Below are 25,944 nucleotides of genomic sequence, written 5' to 3' on the forward strand. Positions count from 1 at the left end.
TCATTAATATTCAATTTATTATCTGCCCTTCACCAGCAAGTCCCAGGGCAGGTTACAACAATCTAAAATTCAACATTTAAAAAGAGCTGAAACAAATCATAATCACAGGAATAGAGTGGGTCTCAAAACGTGTATCAGGTGTCAAAACGTCAGGGCAAAGAGATGCGTCTTCAGCATACAATGAAAGCTGTATAATGAAGGCACCAGACACACCTCTGTGGGGAGGGAATGCCACAGTTGTGGACAAAATGCTTGGGCATGGTGACCTGGCAACCACATTTGCAGAACACTGTGGAAAGAGAATACAGAAAAATTTACCTGAAGTTGCATGACGACATAGTTAAACTTCTCATTTCTTCCACAGCCAATAAATCTGCAAACATGATCTTTCCCTGCCAAGAGTAAAGACAGACAATCAGAACCTAAAAAGCTTGTGGCCCCCTTCCCATCAGGACTGTGGTTTTCAAACTGTCTTTTCCTGACTCTTGGGGTCCCTCAGTGAATAGCTCAGTAATGGCAAACAAGTTTACCCAAAAGGCAGCTTGTCTGCCACTATTAATCTTTGCCTGCAATATTCAGTGGCAGAATAGAGCTGGGTGTATTGTACTGTCAATTTTCAGTTAAAAAGGAGCAACAGAGAGGCTCAAAAAAACTGACCAGTGCCTCATGTGAACCTAGGGCATGCACTAGAATGTGCCCCAGAATTTTCTGCAATGCATAGAGGTTCCTCAGAACATAAATGGTAATCTGTTGGTACAAAGATCAAAAAGTCCTAGCGCATAGTCTGAAGGCACATGATGTAGCCTCCTTTCAGGTTTCAGTGCCTAGATCAGAGGTCACCTGGGAACCACATGTACACCACACTGAGTTCTATGTTGGAAGCAAGGCAGGCTATAAATATAATAAATACATTTAAATAAAATAAATAAAAGCACTGCATTAAGACACTGTTGGTCTTGTTGTTGGAGTCCAACTCCATCAGCCCTAGCCAGCATGGCCAATAGTCAAGGAGAATGGGAGTTGGGACTCCAGCAACAAAAGCAACAGGTTGGTTTTGCATTGACTGCACAAAGACACTAGAGCTGTACAGTCAGCACAAAATCAACCTGTTGGTTTTGTTGGGGAAGTCCCAACTCCCATTCTCCTTGACTATTGGCCATGTTGGTTGGGGCTAATGGGAGTTATAGTCTAACAATATTTGGGACTCAAGGTTGAAGAACACTGAACTAGTCAGCTTTCTTTGTTCCTATGATCTTTTTACTGGGACAAACATTTATTCGGATACCAATTTTTAGATGAATCAAAAGATAAGAAAAAGGGACACCAGATATTTCTTAGAGCTTCTCCACTACCACCAAATTTCCACCATTTCAACCTCATTCAGCTGCTACCATAGACAGCAGGGCTGGGGAACCTTTGGCCCTCCAAATGATGCTAGACTACAAGTCCCACCACCCTTAACCATTGGCCCTGATATAGAGTGTATGTATTCCCTATCAGGAGGTGGCAAGTAGGTGGACAATGAAAGTGTGTTCACATGAGTAAAAGGCAAAGAGAGCTAGATATTTCCATAAGTGGGTCATACTTACATTAAATATTGTTTATTCCCTCTTTAGGGTCAAGGATACGCTCAAGTCACCCTTGCTACTTTTGAACATGTATATAAATGTGTATAAATTCTACTAATACCAACTTTGTTTGGATATCTCTTTGGACATTTGGATGGCACGTATTGATCTGTATGTGCACATTTAGATGGAAGTCTTGATGTTTACTGTATTGTTAATGTGAACTGGCCTTTTTTTCTTCCCCCAAGGTTTTCCTTTCTTTTCTTCTCCCTCATGCTTTTCTCCTTTTTTCTTCCCCCCTTCTTTATTTTCTTAATAAAATTGCATTAAAAAATAAAATAAAAAGAATACACTCAAGTCCAGTAAAACTTAGACTGCACTCCTGTGCAGGCTTAGTTGGTAGTAAGTCTCATTAACCATAGTAGAACTTAGTTCTGAGTAAACATGCACAGAATTGGGCTACCCTGGAGTTCTCCTCAGATACATTTCCTACAGAATTCCTTGCAACCTTTTGGTGATCATATTTCCTCCACATATTAAAAGTAACAGCCATAAAAATGTGTTCTAGAAAGGAAATACCTGTCATATTTTTTATGGTGGTCACAGGGGGCATACTCTAGTAACAACATTAAGAAAAAACTGTATGGCAAAACACAGAACAGAGCCGCCCGCCCCCCAAATGGAATAAAATAGGGAAATTTGGGGACCACTAAAAATGTTCCTGACAGAAAAAAGTCCAACAGGGGTTTGGATTTTCCCCCCTCTTGTTTTACACTTTGAACTCTTGGTTCTCTGAGTGTTTTGAGTATCGCCATGAAAGCTTAGAGGGTTGTTAGGCAAGCATTTCTGAGTTCAGGACAATAAGTTTTGTACGGTTTTGTTTTGAAATGTGCTTATGGGAAGCAGCAGAATGGCAGGGGGGTATTTTCAATTTATCATTACAGAATGTGAAAAATCCATGCTGGTTACAGTATACAGCCACTCTTGTATATTTTATATATTTATTGGTATTTACAGATATGTATGTGTTATTTTGTGAATGTGTGTTTGTATATATGTGTATATTTGTGTATTGATGTGAATTTTAGGGTATTGAATATATAGTATTTATTGTTCAGGTTAAATATGTATGTAGTATTTTATGTTTTGTATAATTTGTATTCAAATAAAAGAAAACACTAAATTAAAAAACCATTAAGAACAAACATTTCAGGAGGAAATCCTCTTTAAAAGGAGTAATAACTGAGAACTAATTTTTAAATTGCACTTTTAAACCCTCATGCAAACTTGTGGGGCACTTTTTGGCACCAGATGCATTTTTCATTGTGTAATTTATAAATAAGTATAGGCCTACAGGGTTGTCTTTCTATGACATTGTTATGAATTTTAACTGTTTTCCTTCTGGAAACAAAAAAAACACTGGAGGCCAAAAATACCACAGAAGCCCTGGAGGGAAATTTCTGCCTTTTTTGGTGTAAGTTACATGAGTACATCACATAGTTGTCCTTCTAGGTTATTGTCACAAACTGTCACCTGTACAACATCCCCAAATTTCTGTCAGTTACCATTTGTTGTTTTCCTTCTGGAAACAAACAAACAAAAACCCACTGGGATACAAAGAACCCCAGAAATTGTGTGGTTTACTCAATATGCACGGAGAAGGGGGCAATTTATCGCGCTCAGAAAAATTAGACCTTTTCTGAATAAGTGTTTTTTGGCTCAAGGTGCTTTGGTAGTGTCAAGCACACTTGTAGTGGCAAAACAAAAAATTATCTGGAGGACAAAGTGATCCCATCCTTCCATTGGAAATCTCACTGTGGTCCAAACATATCTCAAAGCCAGCCAGTAGGATTTTTTTGCCAGGCCTGCATGAGGGTTAAACTTGCTGAATATGTTTGAAAAACAATATCAAACATGCAACTGTGTTACCAAATGATTTGCATTCCAGGACTTTGAAAGGGCACATGAGGCACCATTCCAGATCAGGCCCGGTGCCAAAGAATGGCCAGGATGGGCCCTGGCCAAGGGCTCCTGTGGCCCAGAGGGGCCCCTTAAGGGCCTCTCCTGAGGGTGGGAGGGTGGCACTCCCATTCTGCGATCCATGGCAGCATTGGGTCATGCAACCCAATGCTGCAGCGGATTGTGGAGAGGGAGCTCCCAGCCCCCCCCCATACAGACAGCACATTCTTCAATAAGACTGCTCGCACACCCCACCTACCTTTCCTGTCAGGGTGAATACTGTGTGCACTGCACACGCATGCCTACCATCACCCAAGATGGCAGCAAGGGCTTCCCTAAGGGGTTGATGGTTCCGCTGCCATCTTGGTTGATTCACAACAATGCAGGTGGGACACACAGGCAGGCTTATTAGCCCCACGCTGCAGGCCCAGGGCAGGCTGGTGCCCAAGGGCCCAGTCATGTATGGCACTGGCCCTGTTCCGTATCATCCACCGAAACTCATTAGCTGTAAGTTCAGGATGGAAAAAATATATATCAAGGGCTTCTATGTAAAATACACAATTAACTTAAAAAAATCATTAGCACACTTAGGGAAGAATCCTCCTGGTAGGTACACTGGATGAGGGGTTTCAGGATATGGTGTAGCTGTGGCGAAGGGTGTCAGCGCAGCCAGGCTCCACCAGCGTAAGTGCCCCCCCCAGCATAGCCAGTGAAACTCCACTGCCACCCAAGCACAGCCAGGGCCCAGTTGAGACTGGCGCAAGTGGAGCTGGTAGAAGGCCAGAAAAGGGGGTGTTCCAGGTTGTGTGTTGGGGTGGAACCAAGAGGAGGGGGACTTAAGCTACACCCTGAGCCTGTTCAGCTCTATCCTGTGTCCCTCCATCCCAGCAGATGATACGCCAGGAAAAGGGGTGGTGGAAGGAAACATGATTTTCTTATCCTTCCACTTAGCCCGGCCGGCATAGCCAGCTCCTCCCCTACCAGCTGCTCCTGAACGGAGGTAGGATGTGGCAACCTCTGCTGAATTGATTACGCCCTCAGTAATGAGAGCTAATGCTTTTGACAGCTTAAAAAAAATGTTTAGCCAAATCCATAGTCTATTAATGGCCATTATCCATCACAGCTAAATGAATCCTCTGTATTCAGAAATTGTATACCTCAGAGAACCAGATGCTAAGAACAACAGGGAAAGGCTACCTCCATTATGCCCCGCTTGCAAGCTTCCTGGCTGGTTGCTGTTGGAAACAAAATGTTGCACTATATGGATCATTGTCTAATTCAGCAGAGCAATCTGTATATCAACAAAACCTGACACACTCTTTGTATGAGGGCTGACGCAACTGAAAATATTTAAACTGTAATCCCAATGCAGACACATACAAAAAAAGCAATCTAAACTCCTCCTCAGAAAGGTCAGTTCTCATCTTATATCATTAGAGTTGTCCTTGGTACTATCAGCTCCTCCTCTACTTGTGTGAATGTGCCCAGCAAAATAATATTGGTTATATTTTTCATGGTGTCAAATGCTTTAGCATGCCAGAAAGCAGCTGGACAGCCTGTTGCATCTTGCAACACAAAACAGGAAACGGATATCATCTGTTGAAGCGATATTTACTAGCATAAGCACACACAGGGTTTTTTTGGTAACACGAACACACTTTCACCCTTATTACAGAATTCAAAACTAGTTGTCTCTCTTATTCTTTGGGATCAAATTGGCAATAAAGACCTTTAGCAGGCTTTGGATCTTGGTCAGTTACATTGGAGCCCTTCTTATCTATTAGGAGGCATCAGCTGTTTCAAGATAACATTTTCCACTGCCTTTTCTACTGACACAATATGGAGCATTGCAAACTGATGGCCCAACTCAATGTGTCAAGGCATCAACACAGCTACTTATGAGAACAAGCATAAACATGTCAGTGATGGTATACGGATGCACCATGTGCCCTCTTGCCAGCACCAGTATGGCACGTGTGCTATATCCTAGACCTAGTAACAGTTCCATGCCCAAGTCCTTATTAGGACTGCCAGAGTAGCCTTAAATTCTTATGCTACTGCAACCCTACACTTGAATTCTATAGCATGTACTTAGACTCTGCACTTAGGACTCTGAAATGGTAACATCATGTTCTAGATCACACCAAGTCTGCTGCAGTAACTAAAGTAGGTAGATTAAACCAGAAATCCATAAAATTATTTTGGAAGGTGGGGAAGGAGACATTTACAGGACATATCTACACAACAAACTTAAGTTGGTTTAAATGGTTAATCTCTCTCCACAGAAGTTGAATCTCCGGTAAAAGGGGTCGAGGTTCACTCAGCCTTCCATCCATCTGTGGTCGGTAATATGAGTACCCAGCATATGCTGGGGGGTAAAGAAAGTCCGGGGAACGAACTGGCAAACCCACCCCATATATACAGTCTGCCTAGTAAACGTCGCAAGATGTCACCCTAAGAGTCGGGGACACCTTTACCTTTACACTTCACAGGATTATTTTTTTTGGGGGGGGGGAGAGCCATGATAGTTTAAGTGGCATAAAAGTAATAAAAGGTTGAAATTACTGTAAAGAGAAACATGGATGTTATAGAGAATGTAGTAATATGTGTTTAGGATACTTTTTTTACCAATAGGTTTTACCACAAAGAAGGTAAGCAGGATAAGCAACACAAGCTTTAGAAACATACACTTTCCAAAACAACTTTACCTCTTACCTTGTAGCTTTTTCAGGACAGCCACCTCCATCTTGAGAACTTGCTTTGGCTGCTGAGCTGACTCCACCTTCAGAGCCACATTCTCCCGGGTCAGAAGATCCATTGCTTCATAAATCTCCCCAAAGCCGCCACCACCAATCTTCTTCAGCTAAAGAAGAGACAAAGCATTACCATACTTAGGGAGGATTGGACTTTTCTGATTCATAAGAATAAGATTTGATTTGGTTGTAACACCAAAAGCCAAACCACAAAACCATTTTGGCTGGATATGTATAAAAGATAATATTATTACATAAAGCTTCATAGTCAAACTAACTCCACAAGTGCCTTCACAAAAGCAGACAGAAAGCCAAAACAGCTGTGCTCTGAAAGAAAAAGTGGGGCAAAAATATTATATAATAAATAAATTCCTACTAAATGGATCCCCAAATTATGTTCTTGTTTGAGCAAGATGAAAGTTACTTTTCCTTAGAGAAGAATGTTGCCTAGGATAGGCAGTCTGGCTTTGCTTGACAATACTAAAGGAAGAACTCAGCGACATATCTCTGATTGTTGCAGCACATCTTCCAAATATGAAACAGCATGCTCTTGCAAACATTCCAAAAGTAAAATTGGGTGGTCTTTGCCATGAGAGAAGAAGGGGATTGTGTGCTCTGGCTCCAGAATATGCAGGTCCAAGGAGGATGCAGTGGTCTCTGCCTAGGTGCCACAGCACAGCCATTATATGCTTGAAAGTCCTTTATGAGCAATTAGAATCTTCAATTATTTATTTTCTCCTTTTTCCACTTGCTTCACAATGATCAGTGTTTCTCAAACAGTGGGCCTTGGGCCATTTTGAGGTGGGCCTCAGTGTCACAGCGTGTCCAGTGCCTCCTTACTTCGCTACCTCACCCTCTAGCCATGTCATAGCCTTTTAAGAGGACCAATGCAAGCAAACTGGAAATAGAAAGAAAGGTCTTATCCACATGGGAGCATTACTTTGTAGCAAATACACTGCTTGTACCATCGTGATAGATTTGCAAGGTCCACACTTCATGCCCAATGGTAGCTTCAAATCTGTTGTTTTCCATTCACACAAGTAGGTGTTCCTCTGGGAAGGATCAGTGTTGCTGTTTCCTTGTGGCCCTGCCCTCTAATTTTACATTTTCACTCTCCCAGGTTGCTCAGTTACAGGCATGTGCAAATATTTTTGACCTGCACAGTATTTCTACTCCCTCCTGCCCTCACCACTTCCTGAAGTTTGGCAGTTGAAAAGAAGTGGGGTCAACTGCCCCCCTTTCTCCACTGCCCCTTGCTTTTTCTGAGTTAATTTTTCCTCACTGGAAAAACAAATATATGGATATTTTAAAGAAAATATTAATATCAACATCATTATTTTGAGAAAATATCAATATTGGTATTTTCTCAAAATATCAATTCCAATATTTGTATTTTGAGAAAATATCAATATTGATATAGATATTTTCTTTAAAATATTGATTTTAATATTGATATTTTTGAGGTGATTTTTTTAAAAAGTCCATTTAGATTTTTAGGGGGGAAATCGGAAACCAGGCATGGAGAGATGTTACTTCAAAAATCTCTCCGCAAAGATTGAGAATGAGAAATAATGATAAAATCCAATGGCAATACCCATCACTTGTTACAAGGAGTGAAGGAAGTTTACTCAGGGAGAAAGAGAGGAAAGAAGGGAGGGCTGCAGCAAACAGTGAAGGGGGGAGGACAGAGCAGTTAAAAGTTGCTAGATAAACCACCACAAACAAAATGAAATTCATGGGAGAGATAGTGGACAGAGAAAGGGGAGTAGCTGAAAGTGATTATTCACCTGCCCACTAAAAACCATCTGCAAAGACATGTGGGGCAGAGTGGAGCCGTATTGTTCTAAACTTTTCTTATTGCAGATTGGTTTAGTACAGATTTACAAGGGGAAAACTGTGTGATAGCTCCTGTTTGCCAGTAACTGTTAAGTGAACCATGTGAATTAAAAAGAGACGAGTAGCACCAAACACACACTAAATCTCTGCATAGATGAGCCCGAAGAGGTAAGAAAGGAAAGCTGTCATATAAGGAAGAAGTGAATGTAAAAGGACAAGAGAGGAGGGATGAAAGTAAGTTGAGTGTGAAAGGAGAATGAAAGAGATATTACAGATGGGTAAAAATATTTTGAGAGGCATGTGGGGGTGGGAAAGGACAATAAAAAACCTTCTCAACCAAACGTCTCTGGATCAACAAATTCGGTCTAAAATGGGGAAGCTGTCACAATACCTCCAGGGCAAACTCTACCTCCATCTGCCGCTATTTTATGACTGGCTTTACCCCTGCACCATCATTTTGTGACTGGTGGGCCTCAGTAATTTTCAGCAGTCTCAAGTGAGCCCTGGAAGATAGCTATGGATATACCTTCTGAGTGATCACAGTCTTTTTACAAGGCCTTGATAAACTAATATAAAACACAATTACAAATGTGGTATTGCATTGATTTCCAATAAAGCAGGAATATAACATACCTGGAAATAAGATTAGGAGTTTCTACAAATATACAACATGCTATTGCACTTTGTATGATTTAAGATCCTTACAGAGCTCATAGATCTATGACTTAGAATAAATGCGCTGGCTGGCTGTTAGCTTCCAACCCTGACTCAAGGTGCTGATGTTGACCCGCACATTCTGGATTCTCCTGCATACCTTAGTAAACCTGTGTACTACACACGTTTCCCCCTCCATGTCTAATCAGATGAGGTAAGGAGGTCCTGCTTGAAAACACACTGCAAGACTTCCCAGTAGCTGTCCCCAATTATGTAGAGCAGCAGATGACCCCGATGAGCCCAATCTTGTCAGCTTTTAAAAGCACTGTAAACCATCCTTCACCAGAGCTAGGTGCACCCTAAATATGTTTTGCATCTCAATTCGCATCAGTCCCAGTCAGCACAGTTGGTAAAGGCTGCTGTAAATTGTTTCTTTTCTCAAAGGTCTGTTTTGAACATTTAAACAGCTTCTAGAAACATTCATCTGGTGGGTTTAATGCATGGGGTTTTGAAGCGTTAATGGTTTTTAATGCTATATTTTACTGTTCTGCTGTTTTATTATATGCCACTCTGAGGTTTGGGATAAGTGGGACAAAAATAAAATAACCCTAAATAATCCCAATAGTGCACAGATCCTTGCATCGTTCCCTTGTTTGAGCAGAATGCAAGTTAATCCTAGTTAAGGACAGAATGCTTTTCTATTGTTAGCTTTGTTTGACAACACTTAAGAAAGGACACCGCAAAAAAAAAAAATCGTTCTTGGAATCATTGCCCAATCTTCGTTTTAGAGTTAGTAAAAGAAGAGGAATTCAATGAGCTAAATTCAATTACACATGGAGTTAGCAACCAATCCTAAAGTGTTTCTCTGAACCTCGGATCCAAATATGGTGCCTGTGGTGCCCTTAGACACCATCCTTGGCGCCAACCATACCCCCACCCCTCCCATCTTTTCACTGCTGCTTTTTTCTTTTTTTTATTATTCAGCAAGGGGATGCCTGTTTTTTTGGGGGGGGGAGTATTGTCTGGTTTTCCCCCTTCTCTCTGTGTTTTATTTGTTTATTTATTTTGGGATATGCAGATGTTTTGCCTGTTAGAGGAGTCTGAGTAGTGCCAGATTTTTTTCTGTGAAATGGGTATCTTGTGATGGACATTTCCAAATGTGTCCCTGGGATCAAAAAGGTTGGGGATCCCTGTTCTGGCCTGTTTTAAAACTTTTATTTTTAAAATGTAAACAATCTGAGTTCATAAACAGAAATGTTTTATAAGTTAAAGCAAGGATCACCAGCCTTTCTGGATCAGTGGGCACATTTCAAATTTTGAGAAAGTGCTGTGCAGTCACAAAATACAGGCGGGCCCCGCTTATATGGCAGGTTCCGTTCTGGACCCCTGTCGTAAAGCGGAAATCACTGTAAAGCGGAACCCCATTGAGCATAATGGGGCGCATCGCGCAAAAATGCTGCAAAATGCCACAAAAGCGGCAAAATTGGCTTTAAAACGGGGAATGAAAGCCGCCACATTAGCCAAACGCCGGGAAGCGAAGCGCCGGGAAGGGGGCCCTACTGTAGCTACCACAGGGGCCATGGCATAACACGAAATTAGAGAGACTACAGTCATTGCTACTTCTCCCCCTACCCCCCTGACAACCTCATGCATAGATCAGACTATATTGATTACACACACACTCCTGTGATGTTGTCTGATAACAGTACGAAGTGAGCCACACCACACACACACTCTTCATACAGCAATACACACCGCCACAGCTATATCTCTCCCTACCCAATTATCTCTCCTTCTCTCTCACAGTCCACACACATTTCTCTTTCTCACACACATGCACCACATACATCTCTCCCTCTCATAGAACACACATAACTGTACATACAAACCTCCCCCTCTCTCACACACACACACAAAGGCCATACATATATCTCTGTTTCTCTGCCCCAGTGCATCTCTCTCAATCACACATAAATACACACTGCACACATACACACATATTCAGAAAAGCCCCTCCATGGTGAAGGATGCGCTTACCATTTAAAAAAAATCCAAGAAAAATTAGACTCAGGTCTTGCTTGCGGGCTTCCCATAGGCATTTGGTTGGCCACTGTGAGAACAGGATGCTGGGTCAGAAGGGCCATTGGCCTGATCCAGCAAGCTCTTACGTTCTTAAATTAAAAGAAAACCCAAAAATGCATGAGTGTCACAATGTGGAACCCGCAAGCACTGGGTTGGCAATTCCGGAGTTAAAGAAATTACTTTCAGCCACAGGAAATAACTGCTCAGGCTTTCATGGAACTTATTCTCATAGACTTGCAAACTGGGTAACAGTACCACTTAACAAGCCATTATTATCCTCCAATTAATGTGGCTGAAATAAAAATATTTCTCTTTTTAATTTCCTATTACAGTACCATGGGAGAACCAAATAGCCCCCACAAACAAAGAAACATGTCTTTAACTCCCAGCCACACAAATAAAAATTGTCCACATCAATTAAAATTGTATTGTACTTGTTAATCAATCGATCCAATCAAAATCAAGCACTTTTAAGTTCTGTATTTCAATGGGAGAATTAAACACTTGATTAGCTCTCTTCCCACAAAAGTCAGTGTAGCTTAGATATGTTCGCTTTTGGCTGTACCATGCCTTAAAAGGGAAAGGCTGCATAAAGATAAGACTGCATGCACACCATACATTTTAAAGCACACGACTTCCCCCAGGGAATCCTGCAAACTGTAGTTTATCCCTCCCAGGGCTACAATTCCCAACAGTCTTAACAAACAACAGGTCCCAGGATTCTTTGGGAAAGTTGTTGTTGTTGTTAAGTTATATGCTTTAAATGGATACCTCCATTGTCAGAGGCAATATGCCTCTGAATATCAGTTGCTGGGAATCACAATGGCAGAGACCATGGTTGCACTCTGGTCCAGCTTGCTGGCTTTCCATAGGCTGCTGAGACAACAGGATGCTGGACTAGATGGCTCACTGACCTGATCCAGCAGGGCTGTTCTTATGTTTGACTGATTTACTGATTAAATCCTGAAGCCCTAATTTTATAGTTCTCAAGACAGTATCTACCTAATACTTAGACCACTGTTTTTGTTTTTCATTTTGTCATCCATTCCTAACACTTAGGAACATTTTTCCTACAGAGTGGTGGCCTGAACTGAAGCCAGGCTGCAAAGAAGGAAAGAAAAGAATTGGGAGTGCACTTAAGATTACTCTCCTAATTCTTTCCTTTGCAGTTGGGTCACCTGATATCATGGGTCATCTACCCATCTGCCAAAGTGGTCTATGGGGCATAGGGGAGCTCAGGATCCAGTCCAACAGCAAGAACCTGTTCCCCACCCCTGTCCTAACCCAAACAGAGAGGGGAGTCAGGGAAAGCAGCAATTTTGCCATAGAGTCCCACCTCATCAGCTGGCCCAGAAATGGCCAAATGCGACTGTGGCACAAAATAATTCCCTTGATTTGGAGCAAGACCGTTAATGATCAACAGCCTTCTTATATGGAAAGTCTTACTTGCAAGTGAAGCTAGGGAGCTACGAACCAGGCCCTGCTGGAAAGCCACATATGACAAGGCAGGGAACGGAGAGGAAGAAGGAACTCTGGTTTTTTCCCATAGTCAAAGAGGGAGCTAGGAGTCTCAGAGGAGAATGGCTGAGCAGAAGTAACCCCTTTCTTCTGACACTTTCACCATTCCACATTTCCTACACTGTTGATATAGCATGGCATGCTTCCATACATAATCCTAGGCTCTTCTATGGGATTGCCTTTTGGCTCATAACCAGTCTTTTGCTTAACTTCATATCACCCTTTATCTAAGGCTCTCTAGCAGGATCTGTACCCGACACAAGATCATCTGTTAATGTAATTTCATGATTACCAAAGCCAGTGTATCTTGAACTGCTGACAAACTTGTTCAGCAAGGGCAAATATAAATAAAAATAGTATACCTGAATGGTGTCAATAACAGTAAATGTAGCTGGCAAAAAGAAGTGATCAAGTAGACTTGAAGAACTATTGATCACTGAACCATATCCCTGCTTTTTCTAAAAAAAGTGCTTTCACAAGCAGGGGGCATGGTGGGGAAAGACTTGCAACACAAGGAAATTCTGCACAAATCTGTGGCAGAAGATCCTCTCCTGTTAAGCAATTTATACTGACTGATTACCAGTTCAGTGGCACCATACCTAATTACAAGACATGGTATACGTAATTTGGAAACTGAAGACAACAGTCAGTGGTGTTGTCACTTTGCAGTCTGAGAGATAAATGTGTGGTGTGTTATTAGCCAAAGCAATGCCCTATTCAAGCATTCTTCCTGTTTCCTGAGCTGGAAGTCTTCTGAATTATAAAAAAAACAGTGACACAAATGACGAATGTTTAAGCTACCTGCAACATGTTGACATAACCACTGAGGTCAAAGCCTCACATTACAAGGAACCAACAGAAGCAGCCTAGCATATCCCCAATCATGATTATTACAAGTTAAGTTTCACATTAACTCACATTAACGCTCAAAGTGGAGAATTCTACTGCAAAACGTAATTCTAAATATCCAAGATAAAAACAAAACTGATGTAGTAGCATTAACTTAGCAATCAGGAGAATAAAAGAAACCCAGCCAGACTCCATCACCCTTGGGTTTGTGATATTTATTTATTTATTTAAAACATTTCTATGCCGCTCTATCTTCCTGGAAAGCTCAGAGCGGCGGACAACTCTATAATAAAAGAACATAAACCGAGAATACCTTATAAAAGCAAGACATACACCATAGATACAAACTTATAAGATAAGATTAAAATAGTAAAAACTGTATACAATACAATAAACACATAATTACTCCATAATCTCTCATGGTCAAGAGATTTCCTATTCCTCAGTCCAGGTTAAATGCAAGACGGAAAAGGAACGTCTTGACCTGGCGACGGAATGCCGGAAGTGAGGAGGCCGACTGGACCTCTATTGGCAGGGAATTCCAGAGTCTAGGGGCGATAACAGAGAACGCCCTATCTCTGGTTCCTGAAAGATGAACTTGTGAGGTTGAGGGTATCCTAAGGAGTGAATTATCGGAGGACCTGAGAGAACGGGGGGGATCATAAGAAGACAACCGATCGGACAGATAGACAGGGCCCAAGCCGTGATAGTGCTCACAAGTACAGAATACCGTTACCCCCTTTTTTGTTGCCCTTGGCAGCCATTTTATGTTGACACCTTTATCAAGATATGAGTACCACCACCTCATTTTTTACAAAAAAACCCCTTACTGCTCTTGGAAAATTAAAAGCTTACAAAAGAAAGAAAGGAAAAGAAAAAAGAAACAAAAAGAGGGAAGTCTAACAGCCCAAACTCTCCAGTCAGATGAATTTCTAGCTGTATTGTGTTCCATAAATGTGGGGTCACAACAGAAAATGTTCTATTTATTGTCAAAGACAATCCAACTTCTAAACGGAGTGGCACCCTCAGCAGAAATTCATTACTGGACTTCAGTTATCAGGGAGGTATATATAGGAGAAGGTGCCCCCTCAAATATGTTGGACCAAGCCTATAAAGGGAAGAGCCAGAACCTTCAAATTAGCCTGGAAACAAAATGACAGTCAATTGAGCTCTTGCAATGGTGGTGTTGTATGCTCCTGGCAGCTATCATCAGTCTGGGTGCGGCATTATGGGCCAAATGAAGTTTCTAAACAGCTTTCAAGGGCAGCCCCAATACAAAACATTGTAAGAAGTCCAGTCAAGAGGATCCACGGCATACACAAACAGTGACAAGATTTCTTTTTCCCCAGAAAGACCAGGATACCCTTGCAACGCTCTGGCAACTTCCTGTTTAGACTACTGCAATGTGGTCCACATGGTCTGCCCCTCAGTCTGATGCTTGCAGTTGATGCAAAATGCAACTGCCAAGTTACTAGGTAGTGGAGCTAAGTGGGCACACGTTGCACTGCTCCTCAAAGAACTCCATTGGCTGTCTATTTCCTACCAAGGCCAATATAAGGTGTTCACTATGGTGCATAAAGCCATATGCAAGTTTGGACCCAGGTACATGAAGGAGTACCTCTTCCACTACTTACCAGGCTGCACACAGTGAGATGTGCCAGAGAGGCCCTGTTGATAGTTCCATCTAAGTACACTCTGGGATGATTCATGCCATGGAATTCTTGGTTGTGGCGTTCCAGTTATGGAACTCCCTCCCATCAGAGATACACTTGCCCCCTGCTTGACATCCTTCCGATGTCAGCTGTAAATGCACCTTTTTTGTTTGACTTTTGTGGAGTGAGGAGATAGTTTGTTTCTGTGAAATTCTGTAATTATCTGCTCTTTTGTAATTCATCTGTGAGTTGTTTAATGTTATGATTTTAATATTGATTTTATGCTGTATTTTATTATATACCATCCTGAGAACCTTGGCTGAAGGGCAGTCTAGAAATTTACTTATTTATTTCAAAGCATGTAAAAACCACTTAATATTTTAAAAATTTCTGTGTGGTATACCTAGAGATTTTAAAATGTCATTAAAACAAAAATAAAACGTAAAACCTACAAAACAGCAGCATAAAACATGAAAAATTAAATAAAATAGGAATTCAAGGGATTCAAACACATACAACAGGAACTGATTCCTTGAGTCAGGGAAAGTCTGGTCAAAAAGACAAGTCTTTGCAAGACATCTGAAGTGACTGATGGTTGCTGCTTCACATATGGTAGAGGGAAGGGCATTGTATAATACAAGGGCAATAGCAGAATATGCCTGTTTTTGGGTCAATGACTATGATATTTTGTAGAGTGCAGTGCCAGGAATACAATTTCCCCAGACGATGTTAAGTTATCTTGCAGGTCTATAAAGGGGCAGGCAGTCTTTCAGGTAACCTGGGCAGGCCTATCCTTAGCATGTGCGGGGCCCAGGGCAAAAGCATAGCTGGGGCCCCCCAACATTCTTTCTCTCTTTCAAACCTTCTGCCCAGAATAAGCCGGCAAGCGCTGCCTGTAAACGCGCTGCACAGCTGATGAGCGGGCAGCAGGCAGCACAAGGAAGCCACTCAGGCAGGGGATTCAAACCTTCCACCTAAAATTAGCTAGCTAAGCGCCGCACGCACACCTGCTTCACAGCTGATGAGTGGAGAGGGGAAAAACCGCTCAGGCACGCAGCCGAAGAGCAGGAGATTCCCCAAGAGCGGGAAGTGGCTGGCGAGACTGCATGGCTGAAGAGAAAAAACACTGCCGCAGCCCAGCTTCTCATTGCCAAGCGTGGGGCCCCCCTAAAGCGCGGGGCCTTGGGCAACTGCCCTGCTTCCCGGTGCCTAGGGGCGGCTCTGAACCTGGGCCCACATTGTTCAGGGCTTTATATGTAAACAACAAGACCCTGAACAGCAGTGAGTGCAGTCGCAGTTCCCTCAGCACAGGTTTAATATGGGCACATCCAGGGGCTCCAGTCAATAATCTGGTCACAGCATTCTGCACCAGCTTTAACTTCCAAACCATCCCAAGGGAGGCCCCACATAGTACACATTACAGTAGTCTAATTGTGATGTTCCCAACATGTGAATCACAGTGGCCAAGCTAGCTCTTTCCAGGAAAGAGCATAGTTGGTGTACCAACCTAAGCTGATTATAGGCACTCCTTGCCACAGAGGTCACATGAGCCTCTAGTGCAGCCTTTCCCAACCAGTGTGCCTCCAGATGTTGCTGGACCACAACTCCCATCAGCCTCAGCCAGCATTGCCAAAGACAGATCTGGGAGCCCTCCAAACTAAGCACCTGTTCCTTCAGAGGGAGTGTAACCCCATCCAGAACCAGTGAACTCCCTAACTCCCAGAGCTGTGAACCACCCACCCACAGAGTCTCCACCTTACCAGGATTCAGTCTCAGTTTTTTGGCTCTCATCCAGTCTACCATTGCTTCCAGGCATTGGTTTAAAACAGTCACAACCTCTCCTGATTCAAATGTAACTCAGAAATGGATGTATTCAGATAGAACCGAGAAATACTGGTGACACTGTACCCCAAATCTCCTAATGACTGCTCCTACCAGCTTCAAATAGATATTAAACAGCATTGGGGATGAAATAGTGCCTGGCAGCATACACGCAATCCTCCAACACTATTTTCCGAACCTGGCCTGATAGGTAGGAGAGGAACCCCAGCAACGCAGTACCATCAGCTTACAGAGACAGTCTAGGAGGTACCATGATTAATAATGGTACTGAAGGCTGCTGAAAGATCATACAAGAAAAACAAGGTTGCATTCACCCTGTGCCTCTTCTAAAGAAAGTCATCCATCAGGGTAACCAAGTGTGAGTCAAAGTTTCTTCCAAGAGTGGACTGCCACAACCATTTCAAGCTGTTTACCCCCCGCCCCAAAAAAGGGGTATTTCTAACTGAACAGTAGTTGTCAAGTACTTTAGAATCCAGGGAGGAGGGCTTCTTTAGCAGCCACATTACCACCTTCTTCAAGGTGCCAGGGACCAGCCCTGTATGCGGAGACACATTAACTACTTCCTGGACCCACCCAGCCAACCACCCTCGAGTAGCTCAAATTAGCCATAATGGGCAGGGATCATCTTGCAGGCCAAACTGCTGCAAGCACCTTGTCCACATCCTCAGACCTCATCAACTGAAACTGATCCCCCAAGACATTGTGTTGGACACCTCACCTGGCTCTGTAACAACTGAAGGATTCAACTCAACATGAGTTTTTATCCTCAAAGTGCCTTGTTACAGCAGGCCTCCAACAGTTCCAATCCTCTATTCCCGAAAACAGGTTTCCAGTCCCCTCACCACACAGAATAGCTCTGCTACACTGAGCTGATACCATCTTGGAACAACCCCATGGTTGTCATGGAGGCTATGAACTCTCAACCTGGCCCAGTCAAGGTAGCCTTGGCATGGATACTGAAGTATCCCAGAACCGACATCCTGGGATTCTCTAACACTACACTCGAGCCCACTTCAGCCAGCTTCGTCAGATATGCTGTTGAACAGCAAGGTGAGTAGTATACCAACAGCAGCCCCAATCTGTCCACTGCCCCAACACAAGGTACAGGCCATCATAGCCCATCCCATGTTGAACAGGTTGTGAGTCTGATGGAAATGTTATGGACTGCAGCAACTCCCCAATCGAGGTTGATGCTGCACCAAATACCTAGGTAAACTAAGTCAGATCCACTCCACCCAACTCACCCATCCAGGTCCCATTATACAGACCAGGTCAACTCTCTCATCCACAATCAAGCCACGGATAAGCACGGTCTTATTATGAATTGACCAGGTAGAGAGCCCAGCAGCCAGGTTCCTGCAGTGTTGGGCTGGTAGAGGCAAAAGTCTGCAATCATCTAATTTTTCATACCTCCGACCCTCCCTCTTCAATACACCAAACCACCCCTTACCTAAAGTCACTCTTCCCCTCTGCTGCCTCTACTCTGATGCATCCTGCCTTCTACACACACATTTCCAAAACTCTGGATCCTGAATAAGAAGCTCCAAACACAACACACAGATCACACTGCCATCCACCAAGTATCCTGCGTATGTACCCATGGACGGTTTCCACGCTCTCATGTGGTCACTATTCCATTTCTCACCACGATGCTGGGTTAGGCGTATACACACCCTCCTGGTTGTTGGTTCCTCTTACCCAGGAATCAACCCAATCAAACATCAGACTTACCAAGGGGTAACAGCTCCTGGAGGCAATCCCACAGGGTGTTGCTCCTTTGGTGGTAACTCCGGCACCCAAGGCAGCATTCCTTATAAACTCCTGTGAAGCTGATAATAAAGGCAGACACAGGTGTCTGCTATCGGGAACTGCTGAGTCAGGACTGACTGGCCCTCTGGAAGCCAAATTCTCTTGCAGAGCCAAACTGCAAAACCACCACAGGTAGAGACAAGCAGGCTGGAGGTGTTAATGTTCACTACTCACTTTCTACCTGGTCTGGGCTGCTTCTTGTGCTGTTGCTGGAGGACAACAATACGGAGTTGTAGAAACCTTTATTGCAAGAGTGCTTTGTTCAGAATACTTTTTACCCACCAGGAGGGAGATCAAATTTTGTGATGTACAAGGTCACCTTGTGCTCCCTATGTAAAAAGGCTACCATTACCACCACAAAACTCAAAATTGAAAGCTTGTGTACCATAGTAGCTAGGAGACTTGCAGTCTCTGGTTCAAATGTTACCTTTGCTTTGAACTCCTTGGACAGCCTTCAGGAAGCCACTAAAAGCACACTATTTGCAATACAGGAATATCATTGCAGGCCTACCTTGCAGAATTGTTCTAATGGTTACTGGGATTATTAAGACATATGAAACATTTTAGCCTGCTAATACACTATATAAACATAAATTCTAAGTCGTATGAACATTAAAAGATATTTTAGAATGCAGGGAGATACTGCAAAGCAATTCAAAGCATCTGTTAACACTCTTAAGCAATGGAGAGGACAATGTGTCTGGACACGGTTTCTGCTTCTAAAGAGACAACATATGCAGTTTACTGGTACCAGGTATGTCAGTGGTGAGGCAATCCCAGCTGAGGCAGTTAATGTTGAAGTGAATGTTCCATATCCGCTGATAGAGCATCGAGAGTGTTATTGGAGTAATACGAGGAAACTGCTAGTAATGTCTTCATTCTCATCTTTGCATTGGATGACCTAGCTGGTTATCAGGACACCGATTTAAGCTACATGTTCCACAGTGAGTGTCATGTGTCGCTCCTGTTGATTAGGAAAATTGCCAATGGGTTGTTAAACTGCCCATCCTTTACATGTTTACTCAAAAATAAATCCCACAGAATTCAATGACAATTACTTCCAGGTAAGTCTCCACAGTATTTCTGCTCCAATCTCTGAGGCAAGGAACACTGTCCTTTGTGCTCTGAATTTCATTCCAGTGTAGGTTTATTTGTATATGTATCTTTCACCTTTGTGAGCTTAAGAGCCCAAAAGATGGCTAAAAACATTTAAAAGCAAAGCATGTATTAAAACATAATACACACAGGCATATCAATTGAGAACTAGAAATCAAATGAATTAAGCAGCAGTAAAAGAAAGAAAGAAAGAAAGAAAGAAAGAAAGAAAGAAAGAAAGAAAGAAAGAAAGAAAGAAAGAAAGAAAGAAAGAAAGAAAGAAAGAAAGAAAGAAAGAAAGAAAGAAAGAAAACTCATTCAAACTCAGAGAGCTCCAAATACCACTCTCCAGGAATAATGCAGCCTTCACTTTGCACTGAAAACTGGGGGAGGGGCAGAATGAAGTTTTTCCAGGAGGGAGTGTCAAACCCAATGTAGAAAAGGCCCTGTCCCTAGCTAACACCTCCCCTAACATACCTCAAAACCAGCAAGAGAGTCTGGGACAGGATCTCTGAGGAAGATGTCTAGGTATGTTCATATGAACTCTTAAAAGTTTTACAAACAGCTCCACAGCACGTTACTGGTACAGCATTCACCATGGAAATCTCTAATATCTTGGAAGTACTGAGCTCAACCACAACTCAATACCCAAGATATCAATAGCTTCCGATTTCTATTGTGGCTTTATTCCAAAAGCCTGAGGTGGTTAATGATATCTGCAACATATATACCAGGGGTGATTAACCTGTGGCCCTCCAGCTGTCATTGGACCACACCAACTTGACCGGGGCTGCTGGGAGCTGCAGCCCAATAATATCTGGAAGGCCACAGATTAGCCATGCTGATATATCTCCAATATATCAGCTCCCCAAGTTCCAAGAATCTCAGCTTTCATTTTTGAAAAAGCACAGAACAAAACCCATTTATGCCAATCACAATTGCTGGGTTACACATGAAAGCATGTGTGCTGACTCTAATGACATCTAAAAACGTAGAAAACAACAGAGTCGGAGATAACGCTTCAGTAGTTTTTATGGCTCTTTCCCTTCCTCTATAGCTAATAGAAATTATACAAAATACAGTGTATACAAAGTTGCATAGTACAAATTGTGGAATCCAGCTTTTCTTTTCAACAGAATTTCATGCAGAACTACATTTTGTTTTGGAATAAATAATTGTTTTGTCTGTCTGTTCTCTGAAGAGAGGTTTTAAAGAAATGATGTGCTAGAATGGATGGCAGAGATGCAACCATGTCCAGGCATCCATGGGGTAATTCAGTTATCTTGGTACATGGAGGCAAGGAGACACAATGGGGAGGGAGGGAGTCCAAGTCAAACTCAGCAGCAAACCACCTAAGGCACCTGGATTCTGAGACACAGAGGAAGAACTGCAGTAGAATTAAATAAGTGCAGCAAGAGCTGAATTGACCTGAGTTCAGCAGACTCAATACCTGGAAGATGAAGCCATTCAAGTTTCAAACAAGCAAGATGATACAGATGTTTAGCACAAATATTAATGACCATAGTTCAATTTAAAAAAAACCACAAGGATGGATCGATTTCCAAAAATAGGTTCAAGCACAACCATGGCATAAAAAGATTGATGAAAACACTGCAAAATATCAAGTGGATGAAGATTTAAAGAATATCGCCACAGACACATCGTGGAGAAAAATAATCAAAACAGAAAAGAAGACAGCAGACAAAGCTGACAGCATAAACTTCAGGATCACTGCAAGGCATATAAGACAGTTAAATGTTACTGCTTTAGCATAGCCATGGAAGGTGATATTGGGTAGCCTAGAGCATGTTACAACCCTTTTAACTAAATATTCACTAATGGGGGGAAAAACCTTGCGGTTTAAGAATGTATAGTTGAAGCCAACATATATTTCTATCAATCTTTTAAAAGCAGGGAAATTGGGCAGCTACAGGAATACACCAGAGGAGCAGGAGACCTGACCTCCTCTCTGAGATATTGTACTGCCCTACAAATCTGTAGCTTTTTCTTAGTATTGCAGAGTAGTCCACATATTCACAGAAACAGAAGCAAAAAAGAATGATTTACTATAGGAAATCTCACTAAAATTGCAAAGTAAATCAAACATATTTAAAGTGAGACTATCTGAACAATATCAACTGTTTTAATATAGTTGCTTCCTCCCTGCTAAAACAAGATCGCACAGCACATGTCTTGTTTTTGTTATTTGAGCTGATTGCAAGTGTTGCCACCACTCACCATATGCTCAGAGGCATATGTTACTAAATTCTTCCAAGCTACACAGCAAGTGAATTGGACTGTGAAAGAACAACCCAAATTGTGTTTGCATTTTGACAAATTTGTAGGGCAGTCTAATATCTCAGAGAGGAGGTCAGGTCTCCTGCTCCCCTGGTGCATTCACTATAGGGGCCCAATTTCCCTGCTTTTTAAAGTTTGATAGAAATATCTGTTTATTAAACTACAAGGTTTTTTTCCTATGAGTGAACTTCCTTGCTTTTTAGTCCAGGAGGTAAGAAATGGGATCCTGTGCAAGTTTGCTGAGAATGAATTGATCATTTGCACACTTATTGAGTTCAGTGGGATTTACTCCCCTACAACCATGCTTAGGATAGGTGAAACTGGCCATGGGGAGGGAAACCTAGAATGGGCAGGGGAGGAGAGAAAGAAGCGAAGAGGAAGGAAGAAGAGAGGAGAAGGAGGGGAAAGGCAGGTCTGATAATTTGCATGCTTATTGAGTTCAATGGGATTTACTCCCATGCAATCATGGCTAGGATAGGTAAAACTGACCATGGGGAGGAGGGGAGGGGAGAGTAGAGGGAAAGAAGAAGGGAGAGAGGGGAGTGGAAGGAATGGGAGGAGGAAGGATGGGATTGGAAGGGGAGGGGGAGTGGTGGAGGGAGGGGGAGGGAAGGGGCAAAAGGGAGGTGATGGGAGGGAGGAGGAGGGGAGGGAGGAGGAGGGGAGGGGAGGGAGGAGGAGGGGAGGGCAGGTTTGATCATTTGCATACTTATTAAGTTCAATGGGATTTACTCCCGTGCAATCATGCTTCAAAATGAAATGGATTGCCTTCAAGTCAATTCCAACTTATGGCGACCCTATGAACAGGGTATTCATGGTAAGTGGTATTCAGAGGTGGTTTACCATTGCCTTCCTCTGAGGCTGAGAGGCAGTGACTGCCCAAGGTCACCCACTGAACTTCATGGCTGTGTGGGGGATCTGAACCGTGGTCTCTCAGGTCGTAGTCCTAGGATAGGTAAAACTGACTATGGGGGAGGGGGAGGGGAGAGGGCGAAGGGGGGGCAGGAGGAGGAGGGGGAAGGAGGGGATTGGAAGGGCAGGGGGAGGGGAAGGGGGGGTGAATGAAGGGAGAGGGAAGGGACAAGAGGGAGGGGATAGGAGGGAGGAGGAGGGGAGGGCAGGTTTGATCATTTGCATGCTTGTTGAGTTCAGCTGGATTTACTTCTGTACAATCATGCTTAGGATAGATGAAACTGACCTGGGAGAGGGGCAGAGGAGTAGGGTGGGAAGGGGAGATTGGGTGGGTGGGCACTGGGCAGAGGGGAAGCCCCTTTCCTTTTCAAAAAGAAAACATTGTAAACAGTATCATTCTTTTTCAATGTTTCCCCCACCTTTTTATTCTACAGCAGGCACATGTAACCTCCCACTCAAATTTAAACCAAAGCTGTCACTGGCCACATCCACACGTTATTTCACTTTAGGCAGTCATGGCTTCTCCCAAAGAATCCTGGGAAGTGTAGTTAGTGACGTGTGCTGAGAGTTGCTAGGAGATGCCCTGTTCCACTCACAGAGCTTCAATCAGAGTGGCTGACTGTTAAACCATTCTGGCCATTGGAGCTCTGTCAGGGGAATAGGAGTCTCCTCTCAGCACCCTTCACACCCTACACTTCCCAGGATTGTCTGGGGGAAGCCATGACTGTCTAAAGTAAAATAAAGGTCTGGTGTGGATGTGCCCCCTGATTAGGCAAGCCCATCGGCTGTGAGTCTGGCTTTTAGCACACTAAGGGGTCCAAAAGGGGTCTGGTTTTTTCTCTCTCTCTTTTTATACTTTGAACTCTCTATCTCTTTGACTGTTTTGTGTATCACCATGAAAATTTAGAGGGTTGTTAAGCAAGCATTTCTGAGTTCAGGACTATAAGTTTTGTAAGGTTTTGTTTTGAAATGAGCTAATGGGAAGGATCAGAACGTCATGGGGGTATTTTCAATTTAACATTGCGGAATGCGAAAAATCCATGCTGACTATAGTATACAGCCACTCTTGTGGCTGTATAATTAACCTCAAAATAAGCCAAAGCTGCCACATGACACTGGGGTGCAACGTATGCTTTGTAATTATTACATGGGTCATTTGTTCAGCTGCCAAGCCAGGGGTATCTCATCAACACACTCACAGAGGAAATGGGGCAGCTGCTTTGAGTTACTCAGACAGCAGATACTCCTTGTGGCCAGCATCAGATGTCACACACCAAACTAAAACAGACTGGACTTGCCTTCAGTTTTCTTTCTGGGTGTTAGGAGTATGGACTGATTCACATGTATTTTGTGTGTCTACACCCAAAAGAGAAAACTTTAGCTATACACTTAACAAGTACCTGTAAGCCAGGGATGGCTAACCTATGGCCGCCTCAACACTGCTAGAGTTTACCTCCCATCATCCTTGACCACTGATGTTGCTGGCTGGGATTGATGGGAGCAGAAGTCCAACAACATCTGGAGGGCCACAGGTTAGCCACCCCGATGTAAACTGTGAATGTAACACAGAGACATTTGAAGGCAAATGTATCAGGCAGGTTCACTTGCCACAGAACTGGGATTGGTCCCTGTATTGTGTGATAAACCCAAATTTCCTGGTTGTGTGATGTGTGACCTAAGACAGAGACTGTGATGGGTTACTCTCCCTCTTGTTTATGGGCAGTATGATAGAAAAGAGAAGAGTGCCCCACAGACAATCCCTCATTTGGGATTGCCAAATCTGAAGCTTAGTAAAAACATCAACATAAATGGTCAAACATTATATAGTGAAATAATCTGAGTTTGTAACAGCATACTTGCTGCAGGAAAAGGCTACCACAGAACTAAAGCCTGAAAGTATTTTCCAGTAGGGAGATTTAAAAAGCCAGAATAAAATATTTTTTCCAACAGATGCTGAAGGTGCTCTCTCTAGATTAAATAGCAGAAATTGTTCTGCCTTTTTTCCAAAAAAGAAAAGTGTATGATACTTCCCATCCCTCTTTTTAAAATTACTGGTCTCTACTGTCAGCAATCTGAACATCAAATGCTTAGACAGTGACTGGAAATTGAACTGTCACTCTGTCAAATGAGATGAACTAACATCTCCATTTGTCAAAAGTACTGACAGTATGCAATATCTTGGGGAAAGCTTGATAGATGTATTCACTAATAGGCAAAAAAAACCCTTGCTGTTTAAGAACGTACATATAGCCAACAGATATTTCTATCAAACTTTAAAAACCAGGGAAATTGGGCAGCAGGAGACCTGAGATATTGTACTGCCCTACAAATTTGTAAAAATGCAAACACAATTTGGGTTGTTCTTTCACAATCCAATCCACTTCCTGTGTAGCTTGGAAGAGTTTGGTAACATGCCTCTGAGCATATGGTGAGTGGTGGCAACACCTGCCATCTCCAAAGACAGAGAATTACATTTTTATATGTTTGTTGGTGTTCTTCTTACTTTGCTTCCTTTCTGTGTTACTACTGTTTCTACAGAGAATCTAATGTAGAAAACTATATTCTCTCATTATTTATCCCAGAAATCTGTCAAATTTATTTTTATTCATTTCAAAGCCTTTTTATTGGTCAGTGTCATAGGATGGTGAAGATTTACTCCTGTGCAATCATGCTTAAGATAGGTAAAACTGACCATGGGGGAGGAGGAGAGAGAAGGAGGGGATTGAAAGGGGAGGGGCAAGGGGGAGGGGATTGAAGGGGGAGGGGCAAGGGGGAGGGGATAGGAGGTAGGAGGAGGGGAGGACAGGTTTCATCATTTGCATGCTTTTTGAGTTCAGTGGGATTCACTCCTATACAGACATGCTTAGGATAGGTGAAACTGACCTGGGGGAAGGGCACGGGGGAGGGGGAGGGCAGGGAGGGAAGGCAGAAGGGAGCAAATTGGGTGGGTGGGCACTAGGCAGACGGGAAGCTGCTTTCCTTTCCAAAAGAAAAACACTGGGAACAGTATCATTCTTTTTCAGTGTTTCCCCCACATTTTTACTCTACAGCAGGCACATTAAGTCTGCCACCCAAATTTAAACCAAAGCCATCACTGGCCACATCCACACCAGAACT

The 25,944-nt window shown here is 42.8% G+C and overlaps 1 protein-coding gene across 3 annotated transcripts in view; it reads right to left on the reverse strand.

Annotated features, from left to right (window-relative positions):
• The window catches only part of TTBK1 (tau tubulin kinase 1), a 168,692-nt gene that overhangs the window by 107,621 nt on the left and 35,127 nt on the right, over nucleotides 1-25,944 (reverse strand). For all 3 annotated transcript variants that reach the window (XM_061625458.1, XM_061625456.1, XM_061625457.1), the window contains 2 exons: nucleotides 6,243-6,390; nucleotides 319-392 (listed from right to left, as the gene is read on the reverse strand). In XM_061625458.1, the coding sequence (XP_061481442.1) occupies nucleotides 319-392; nucleotides 6,243-6,390 (222 nt within the window). The remainder of the gene's footprint in view (nucleotides 1-318; nucleotides 393-6,242; nucleotides 6,391-25,944) is intronic.

The sequence above is a fragment of the Rhineura floridana genome, chromosome 4 (assembly GCF_030035675.1).
Source record: "Rhineura floridana isolate rRhiFlo1 chromosome 4, rRhiFlo1.hap2, whole genome shotgun sequence".
Classification (NCBI taxonomy): domain Eukaryota; kingdom Metazoa; phylum Chordata; class Lepidosauria; order Squamata; family Rhineuridae; genus Rhineura; species Rhineura floridana.